The 10,800-nt window shown below is 37.1% G+C and overlaps 1 protein-coding gene across 1 annotated transcript; it reads left to right on the forward strand.

The window, feature by feature from the left end:
* The first annotated feature begins 5,384 nt into the window (after window positions 1-5,384).
* Window positions 5,385-9,402, forward strand: LOC128642735 (protein S100-G-like). The gene is made up of 3 exons (XM_053695518.1): window positions 5,385-5,519; window positions 8,788-8,931; window positions 9,170-9,402. The coding sequence occupies exons 2-3, from the start codon at window positions 8,794-8,796 to the stop codon at window positions 9,311-9,313; spliced, it is 282 nt and encodes a 93-aa protein (XP_053551493.1). The 5' UTR covers window positions 5,385-5,519; window positions 8,788-8,793; the 3' UTR covers window positions 9,314-9,402.
* The last annotated feature ends 1,398 nt before the right edge of the window (window positions 9,403-10,800 follow it).

A 10,800-nucleotide genomic window follows, 5' to 3' on the forward strand; every position in this document is an offset into this window, starting at 1 on the left:
TGTTGAAAAGCAGGCAGGTAGGTAGACTCAGGAGTGTACAAATCATTTGCAAGAGCACTATGTGGCAGCAGTGTTTCATGCCATGTAGTGTTGCAGATGTGCATGCTACCTACCTAGGTATCTCTTCAACAAAGAATATCACATGAACAAAGCAAATATGAGTATATAAGTACATTGGAATTTTTTTTTAATTAAATGCTCTCTCTGAACCTTTAATAGTCCTTTAAATGAAACCCAAGTTTTTTCTTTCATGATTCAGATAGGGCATGCAATTTCAAGCAACTTTCTAAATTACTCCTATTATCAATTTTTCTTGGTATCTTTATTGAAAAGCAGGAATGTAAGCTAAGGAGCCTGACCATTTTTGGTTCAGCACCTGGGTAGTGCTTGCTGATTGATGGCTTAATGTAGCCACCAATCAGCAAGCGTCACCCAGGGTTATGAACCAAAAATGTCCCAGCTCCTAAGCTTACATTCCTGCTTTTTCAAATAAAGATACCTGGGGCGCGATCCGATATAGATCGCAGTTTGCGGCGCAAGCGAGGGAACCGGCGTCGCCCGCAGTTTCAGCTCGCAACTCGAGCTATCCCATATAAGTCGCCGTCAGATGCTAACGTGCCGTAAGTCTGACAAACCAGCGATGTCCAGAAATCTGCGCAAGTACAAATTTCTGGCGTCGCCAGTGACTTGCGCCACGTTAGAAACTGCCGGCGCCTATAAAACCTGACTAAAGTCTAAAACACCCGCACTGTCTAACACGCCTCCCTAACATAGCCCGACAAGTCTAACACGCCTCCCTAACATAGCCCGACACGTCTAACCCTCTATCCGCTATCCCCCCTCACTATCCTAACAATAAAAAAGCTATTAACCCCTAAACCGCCGCTCCCGTACCCCGCCGCCAGCTATATTATATCTATAACCCCCTAAAGTGAGCCCCTAACACCGCCGCCATCTATATTAAAATTATTAACCCCTAATGTAAGCCCCTTACACCGCCGCCATCTCTATTAAAATGATTAATCCCTAATTTAATCTACCTACCCCGCCGCCAGCTATATTATCTATATTAACCCTAAGTATATTATAGTTAATATAGGTATTACATTATATATATTAACTATATTAACCCTAATTATATTAGGGTTAATATAGTTAATATAGTTACTATAGTATTTATATTAACTATATTAACTCTATCTAACCCTAACACCCCTAACTAAATTTATATTAAATTAATCTAATTCATTTATAAACTAAAATATTCCTATTTAAATCTAAATACTTACCTATAAAATAAACCCTAAGATAGCTACAATATAATTAATAATTAAATTGTAGCTATGTTAGGGTTAATATTTATTTTACAGGTAAATTGTTAATTATTTTAACTAGGTATAATAGATATTAAATAGTTATTAACTATTTAATATCTACCTAGTTAAAATAATTACCCAATTACCTGTAAAATAAATCCTAACCTAAGTTACAAATACACCTACACTATCAATAAATTTAATAAACTACAAACATCTATCTAAAAATACAATTAAATTAACTAAACTAAATTACAAAAAAAAACAAACACTAAATTACAAAAAATAAAAAAAAGATTACAAGATTTTTAAGCTAATTACACCTATTCTAAGCCCCCTAATAAAATAATAAACCCCCAAAATAAAAAAAATTCCCTGCCCTATTCTAAATTAAACAAATTTCAAAGCTCTTTACCTTACCAGCCCTTAAAAGGGCCTTTTGTGGGGCATGCCCCAAAGAATTCAGCTCTTTTGCATACAAATACAATCCCCCCCCCATTACAACCCACCACCCACATACCCCTATTCTAAAACCACCCAAACCCCCCTTAAAAAAGCCTAACACTACCCCCCTGAAGATCTCCCTACCTTGTCTACACCACACCGGGCCGAACTCCTGATCCGATCCGGGCGATGTCTTCCTCCAAGCGGCAAAGAAGAATTTTTCCTCCGGCGATGTCTTCCTCCAAGCGGCAAAGAAGAATTCTTCCTCCGGCGACGTCTTCCTCCAAGCGGCAGCAAAGTCTTCATTCTTCCGGCGGCATCTTCAATCTTCTTTCTTCGCTCCGCCGCCGCGGAGCATCCATCCCGGCCGACTGCTGTACTACGAATGAGGTACCTTTAAATGACGTCATCCAAGATGGCGTCCGCCGAATTCCGATTGGCTGATAGGATTCTATCAGCCAATCGGAATTAAGTTAGAAAAATCTGATTGGCTGATTGAATCAGCCAATCAGATTCAAGTTCAATCCGATTGGCTGATCCGAACAGCCAATCAGATTGAGCTTGCATTCTATTGGCTGTTCCGATCAGCCAATAGAATGCGAGCTCAATCTGATTGGCTGTTCGGATCAGCCAATCGGATTGAACTTGAATCTGATTGGCTGATTCAATCAGCCAATCAGATTTTTCTAACTTAATTCCGATTGGCTGATAGAATCCTATCAGCCAATCGGAATTCGGCGGACGCCATCTTGGATGACGTCATTTAAAGGTACCTCATTCGTAGTACAGCAGTCGGCCAGGATGGATGCTCCGCGGCGGCGGAGCGAAGAAAGAAGATTGACGATGCCGCCGGAAGAATGAAGACTTTGCTGCCGCTTGGAGGAAGACGTCGCCGGAGGAAGAATTCTTCTTTGCCGCTTGGAGGAAGACATCGCCGGAGGAAGAATTCTTCTTTGCCGCTTGGAAGAAGACATCGCCCGGATCGGATCAGGAGTTCGGCCCGGTGTGGTGAAGACAAGGTAGGGAGATCTTCAGGGGGGTAGTGTTAGGCTTTTTTAAGGGGGGTTTGGGTGGTTTTAGAATAGGGGTATGTGGGTGGTGGGTTGTAATGGGGGGGGATTGTATTTGTATGCAAAAGAGCTGAATTCTTTGGGGCATGCCCCACAAAAGGCCCTTTTAAGGGCTGGTAAGGTAAAGAGCTTTGAAATTTGTTTAATTTAGAATAGGGCAGGGAATTTTTTTTATTTTGGGGGTTTATTATTTTATTAGGGGGCTTAGAATAGGTGTAATTAGCTTAAAAATCTTGTAATCTTTTTTTTATTTTTTGTAATTTAGTGTTTGTTTGTTTTTGTAATTTAGTTTAGTTAATTTAATTGTATTTTTAGATAGATGTTTGTAGTTTATTAAATTTATTGATAGTGTAGGTGTATTTGTAACTTAGGTTAGGATTTATTTTACAGGTAATTGGGTAATTATTTTAACTAGGTAGATATTAAATAGTTAATAACTATTTAATATCTATTATACCTAGTTAAAATAATTAACAATTTACCTGTAAAATAAATATTAACCCTAACATAGCTACAATGTAATTATTAATTATATTGTAGCTATCTTAGGGTTTATTTTATAGGTAAGTATTTAGATTTAAATAGGAATATTTTAGTTTATAAATGAATTAGATTAATTTAATATAAATTTAGTTAGGGGTGTTAGGGTTAGATAGAGTTAATATAGTTAATATAAATACTATAGTAACTATATTAACTATATTAACCCTAATATAATTAGGGTTAATATAGTTAATATATATAATGTAATACCTATATTAACTATAATATACTTAGGGTTAATATAGATAATATAGCTGGCGGCGGGGTAGGTAGATTAAATTAGGGGTTAATCATTTTAATAGAGATGGCGGGGGTGTAAGGGGCTTACATTAGGGGTTAATAATATTAATATAGCTGGCGGCGGTATAGGGGGATTAGATTAGGGGTTAATAATTTTTATATAGGTGGCGGCGGTGTAAGGGGTCAGATTAGGGGATAGATAAGGTAGATGGCGGCGGTTTTAGGGGCTCACAGTAGGGGGTTAGTTTATGTAGATGGCGGCGGGGTCCGGGAGCGGCGGTTTAGGGGTTAATAACTTTATTAGGGATTTCGGGGGGGGGGGGGGGGGATCGCGGTTGACAGGTAGATAGACATTGCGCATGCGTTAGGTGTTAGGTTTATTTTAGCAGATCGCGGTTGACAGGGAGATAGACATTGCGCATGCGTTAGGTGTTAGGTTTATTTTAGCAGATCGCGGTTGACAGGGAGATAGACATTGCGCATGCGTTAGGTGTTAGGTTTATTTTAGCAGCCAGTTTAGGAAGTTACGGGTCTCCAATAGTCAGCGTAAGGCTTCTTACGGCTGCTTTTTGTGGCGAGGTGAAAATGGAGTAAGTTTTCTCCATTTTCGCCACGTAAGTCCTTACGCTGCATATTGGATACCAAACTGCGCGGGTTTGGTATACCTGCCTATAGCCCAAAAAACTACGGGCGACGGCAGAAATATACGCGCGTAACTTCTAGGTTACGCCGTATATGTGATACCAAACCCGCGCAAATATTGGCGTTGCCGGCTTTTGCGGGCGACGATTTTTATCGGATCGACCCCCAGGTGAACAAAGAAAACATCATAAGAGTAAATTAGAAAGTTGCTTCAAATGTATGCTCTATATCTGAATCATGAAAGGAAAAATTGGGGTTTAATATCCCTTTAAGATAAATTCACTGTCTATTACAGCTGTGATACAAATCTTTCTGCATTACTTTTGCTCTAACTGTAATTAAAAATGCTATAATTTATCTTGGATACAATGTAGGAACATTTGAACATGCTTTTTTTTTCCTTGTACGATTCTCGAGGACACATTGATACTACAGTCAGTAATTATGCACTACATCTCTGTTTTAGAAAAAAACAACAACTCTGCAAACCAATTAAGCAATGTGCAAGCTAAACGTCCTAAGTGGGTCACAGGATGAGTTTTGGGTGCGTCTGGGTAGAAATTAAAGGGACAGTCTACCATACAATTGTTATTGTTTTAAAATATAGATAATCCCTTTATTACCCATTCCCCAGTTTTGCATAACCAACACAGTTATATTAATATACTTTTTACCTCTGTGATTACCTTGTATCTAGAAACCTTCTTCCAGCCCCCTGATCACATGACTGTGACTGTTTATTATCTATTGTCTTGCATTTAGCATTGTGTTGTGCTAGATCTTAAATAACTCCCTGTGCCTGTACACAGTGTTATCTATATGGCCCATGGGTACTTTCTGTCTCTTTGTGTTGAAAAGAGATTTAAAAAGAATGTGATAAGAGGCAGCCCTCAAAGGCTTAGAAATTAGCATATGAGCCAACTTATGTTTAGTTTAAACTAAGAATACCAAGAGAAAAAAGCAAATTTGATGATAAAAGTAAATTGGAAAGTTGATTAAAATTAAAAGTCCTATCTGAATAATGAAAGTTTAGTTTATACTAGACTGTCCCTTTAATTGTAACAGAAATCTACAGCCAATGGGGAGTGTGAATGAGCACACCCACTCCTTGTCCTCCAGACTCCTCCCTGCAGATCCGGGGATACAGAAGGGAGGAGAGGGGCAGGGTCTAGTTGGCTATATATATATTGCTCATCTTCGCCTGAGCCCAGCACAGCTGTCTGTACCCTCTTTGTGATTTTTGCTGTTGTGTCTGACTAACCAGGTAAGTAAAAGCTCTGGGACAGGAGAATCTGCATTGCAATGTGTAACTTGTTTATAGACAGGCAAAAGAATTAGAATATTCTGCAGAGAAATTGCGTTTTTCTAAATAAATAAGTTTTTTTCTTTTTACTTCTAGCTTTTTCTAAAGACCCTTTATGTAAAAGTAAACTTAATCTAGTAATGCAACTGTCATTTAATCTGCTGCTAGAGTATGTAGTTTTATAGTCTTAAAAAGTTTTGATGACACTAGTGGCACTGTTTGCATCCTCCCTCCTACTGACCCATGTGAATTTGTCTGGGTGGGATAGAGCCACGCTCCTGCCAAGTGCTATACGCAGTATAAAAATGGTTTGTGATGCTATACAGCAAGTGTTGCTGCTTGCAAAGCACTGATAAAATAAAGAGCGCTTATTAATCAGCTGCCAGGGAGTATGGCACACTCACTAGCCTGTATGTGTGTTTGGCACACTCACTAGCCTGTATGTGTGTTTGGCACACTCACTAGCCTGTATGTGTGTTTGGCACACTCACTAGCCTGTATGTGTGTTTGGCACACTCACTAGCCTGTATGTGTGTTTGGCACACTCACTAGCCTGTATGTGTGTTTGGCACACTCACTAGCCTGTATGTGTGTTTGGCACACTCACTAAGAATTGAACAGGATTTTTCATTTCTGTGAACTCCTATGTAGATGATCACTAAATATACAGCTGTTTTTTTCAGTTGTAAAAAGGCTGCATAAGACAGCGCTGTAAGTGCAGAGAATAGAGCATCCCTTTCAGTCTGAGTCTAGGGTTGTGACTGTCACAAAGTATCGTAACTTTTTGACATCAGGACATTCACTAAGTTATTTTAATGCATATGGGTTGCTACCTAGCTTGTTACAGTAGGGACTGCTGATTGTCTTTTTGTAAGAGATCCGTTATTGGTGCAATATCAGTCAGGCTAGTTGTTGCTCTGCTCAGCTAAAACTTGTTAAACTGCCAGCAGCACTGCTCACAAGCCAGCTGGAGCCTGAATTTATAATTTAATAAGGTGAATATAACTTGCACAAGAATGGCCACACCCAGTTTTACCTCTAATTGCATTTATCATTTATCTTTTGAATTTTAAGTTTGTTGTAGCTAAATCTCAAGCAGCCTATGGAAATCTTACATATTCGCTCTGCAGGTTCTACACTATTGTACCTAAAGTTTAGCCTATAGCAGCTCAGTCTCTTGCTGTAGAGCAATTCCAACATTTCCATACTTCCCTACCTATAGCTCAGGTGTATTTAGTAGTAATCTCAATATTGCCACACCTACCCCTCACACAAAACCCTTGTTATGCTGGCAGTACCACACCTATACATCTGACATAGCTCTCCAGCAGCAGTTAGATCTTTCACAACCATTCATGCATAAATGGTCATTATTACCCTACCTCACCTACTTGTATGCAGCTTCAGTAAACTATGTCATTCATTTTGCTGTATTAGTACTTTTACGTTATTGTAGGGCTGCAACTAACTATTTTTTTCATAATTGATTAATCGGCCGATTATATTTTTTTCGATTAATCGGATAAAAAATAAAAATTTGTTTTCCTTTATTTAAAATAAAATCCACATACTGAGTGTTATATTTATAAACTTCCAACTAAAACTTTACATTAAAACTGTTGGTCCAATTTTTTTTTTTGAAGCAGCAGAACAAATGTTTATAATTAAGCAAAACCACAAAATGTTTGAAAAGAGGTAACTACCACTGTTTATAACGTTCTGTTAACTCTCTGACACTTTGCATTGAAATGCAAAAATATCAACATGTCCTCATGCTCCTGGGTGAGGCTGGCTCTTTTTTTTTTAGGCTATTTTGCCTGCAGCAGAGAAGAGGCACTCAGATGGTGTTGAGGTGCCTGAGATAGAAAAATAGGGTTTTGCCAATTTCACCAAGGTGTGCTATTTATCTTTGTTAGTTCCTCCAATGCAAGGGAACTCTCAACAAAGTAAACCTGGACTTCATTTTAACATAAAACATATCTTGAATATCTATATGCAGCGGTAAATAACCATCTATAAGGTTAGGGGGAAAAATATCTAGTCCACTCTTAAAATAGCAGATATATACTTAGAGGTTGAATTTGGTACATATTGCAATTAATTAAAAATAGCAAAGGGGGGAAAAAGGCAAAAGGGCTAAAGACTCTATATCAGGACACAGCCTCACACATTTATCTATAGAGTACATATATCAGGAATAGCAAGCGATGTGCTAAAAATTGTGCAAACAGGTAATAGTGACATCAATTCATATAACAAATGCCATCTATCTAGGGCTAGGTGTAAATAACAAGCTTGGCACTATCACATGCAAAGCATTGTCCCTCATCACCTGATTTTATATAAACAATCCAAATGAGGACTCCTATTATTTCTGGGTTGCACATAAGCCAGGAGTAGTTGTAAACTTATACTGTCCATAAAATGTCCTTTAGGCTAAGGGCATAACCATAAGACAATACCATGTGCAGGAGCTCATCTGAGTGAAGCAAATTGCAAACCAACTAATCGATTATGAGATTCGTTGACAACTATTTTCATAATCTATTATGCCGATTAGTTGTTGCAGCTCTACTTTATTGCATTTTTGTATTCACACATTACAATAATACAGATATTAGTATTACAGGTACTTGAATCATTAAAATATTACAAATGGTTATTTTGTTCATGATTCAGTTAGAACATGCAGTTTTAAGAGACTTTCCAAATTACATTCATTATCAAAATTGTGTACTTTTTTTTTTTTTTTTTTTATTTTTTTTTATTTTTTTTTTTAGAAAGCACCAGCTCCTACTGAGCATGTGCAAACATTCAGTGTATACAAATACTAGTCTGATTCAATCTATAAATATCTATTGGTTGATAGATACAATCTCTAGATATATTTTAATAGATATATACTCTCTCATAATTACTATATTTACAGACAGTGAACCAAGCAGTATGTTATACCAGATGCATAGTGCCATAGGTTTGCCAACTCTGATGGGAATGTATATAATCTGTATCCTTTACATTTAGCCACCAATCAGCAAGCGCTGAAACAAAAATGGTCTGGCTCCTCCTCTTCAAATAAAGATATCAAGAGAACAAATTAATTGATAATAGGAGTAAATTGGAAAGTTGCTTAATTGCATGCTCTATCTGAATCAAGAAAGAATAAAAAAAAAAATTGGGTTTCATATCCCTTTAAGCACTCGGTTGTAGTAATATTCTTTTTCCATAGTGCATCATGGGTGAAAAATTGGAAGACTTAATGATCAAGCTCATTGGAACCTTTAAGACATATGCTGGAAAAGATGGAGATGGCAATTTTCTGAACCAGGATGAGCTGTGTGAACTGGCTACAAAGGAATTCCCTACATTATGTGTAAGTATTGGTGAACATACACTGATGCACAGACAGGAATGTAATATATAGTTAGATTCAACATAACCGCAAATAAAAAAAAAAAAAAAGCACAACGTATGAATAGAGATGTAGATTTAGCAGAATCATGCAGTCCCAGTAACTCACGGATTCTGATACATCAGATAAAGCACCTTATAACACTCTCTGAGATGGTGATCTGACCCTTATATTTAGATATTTTTTTATTTTTTTCCAGACTAGTGGAAAGAAAGATGAAATCCTGAAAGGGATAATTGGCGAGATGGACATGGATGGGGACAAGAAAGTGTCCTTTAAAGAATTTATCATCTTCTTCGGGTTCCTCTCATTAGCACTGGAGGATTATATGGGTAAAAAATAAATAATGGCTGTCGGGCATTAAGGGAAATGGGCATATTACAATATTTGTAACTAAAAGCTGTCAATAAAAATTTAACTTTTGGTATGTCACTTTTTTTCTTATTTGCCACTTATGTATTTTTTGCTAAATAAATGCTTCAAATGTATTGTACTGCTAAATTTAATGATTCAATAGAAATGTGCATTATAGATTTGTAACTCTCTCATGGATCTTGGGATGATCATCAATCTATGATGATGATATCTTTGTCAAATATAAATAATACATTTAGAAGGGGGAAAAAAAAATCTCTCCAAATGAAAATACAAAAAGTGTTTGTAGTAGCCACAGATGAAAAAGAGGGTATAGTATATTGTTTAAAGGGACATGAAACATCAATTTTTACTTTCATGATTCAGATAGAGAATACAATTTTTAAACCAGCTTTCCCATTTGCTTCATTCTCTTAGTATCCTTTGTTGGAGCAGCAATGCACTATGAGCTAGTTGCGTGATCCATGTACAGCTACCTCCCAGTAGTGCATTGCTTCTCCTAAACCTACCCACATATGCTTTTCAACCAAGGGTACCAACAGAGAAGTAAATTTTAAAATTGCATGCCCTGCCTACACCATAAAAGAGAAATTTTGGATTTCATATCCCTTCTAATCTTACTGCATAGTTCAGCAAATTCAACCAGACTTTTAGTTATCATTAGTTTTTTTTAATTGGCCAGAGTACATTTGTGTTATAAAGATGCATGAATACAAGCTTATTCATGTTCATCAAAGCTTCTGGAATACCTTAGATTACTTTAATTTGAGTTTGTTTCCATCTCACACATTCATTATCTCTCAGTGCAAGAAGCTCCATATAAACATCTGAGCCTGGCACACCTTTTCTGGAATTCCTCTGTTCTATTTAATTAAGTATTAATATTAAAGGAACAGTACAATAAAAATTAAACTATTAATTCAGAGAGCATGAAACTTAAACACACACTTCCATGATCAAATTTGCTTCTTTATTTTTGTATCTTTTGTCGAAAAGCATGCTTAAATATTCTCAGACACAGCAATACACTTCTGGGAGCTAGCTGTTGATTGGTGGCTATAAATATATGCCTCATGTTATTGGCTCACCAGTTGTGTTGCACTAGTTTGCATTAGTGCTTCTGTGTTTGGTATGAAAAAGATACCAAGAGATCGAAACAAATTTCATGCTCTGTGTGACTGAAATAAGAAATTTTAATTTTGTATTTCCTGTAATCTGCAGCTATGTCCCTCATCAAGATTTTGCTGACGTTTATCTCTTGGGGTGATTGGCACACGTATTACAAGTTGAAAGTAAAAAGTTTGCCCGCAAGCAAAAAATTCAGGCTCACTAACTTTGGATATCGCAACTCCCCATAGATTTTAATGGGGCGCTTTAACCCAACACTGTTCTAGATCCGAAGGTGCGTTAGGGATATTTCAAATTCCTATGTCTTTTACATCGAAGAAAATGTCT

This window comes from Bombina bombina, chromosome 1 (assembly GCF_027579735.1).
Source record: "Bombina bombina isolate aBomBom1 chromosome 1, aBomBom1.pri, whole genome shotgun sequence".
In the NCBI taxonomy this organism is placed as follows: Eukaryota; Metazoa; Chordata; class Amphibia; order Anura; family Bombinatoridae; genus Bombina; species Bombina bombina.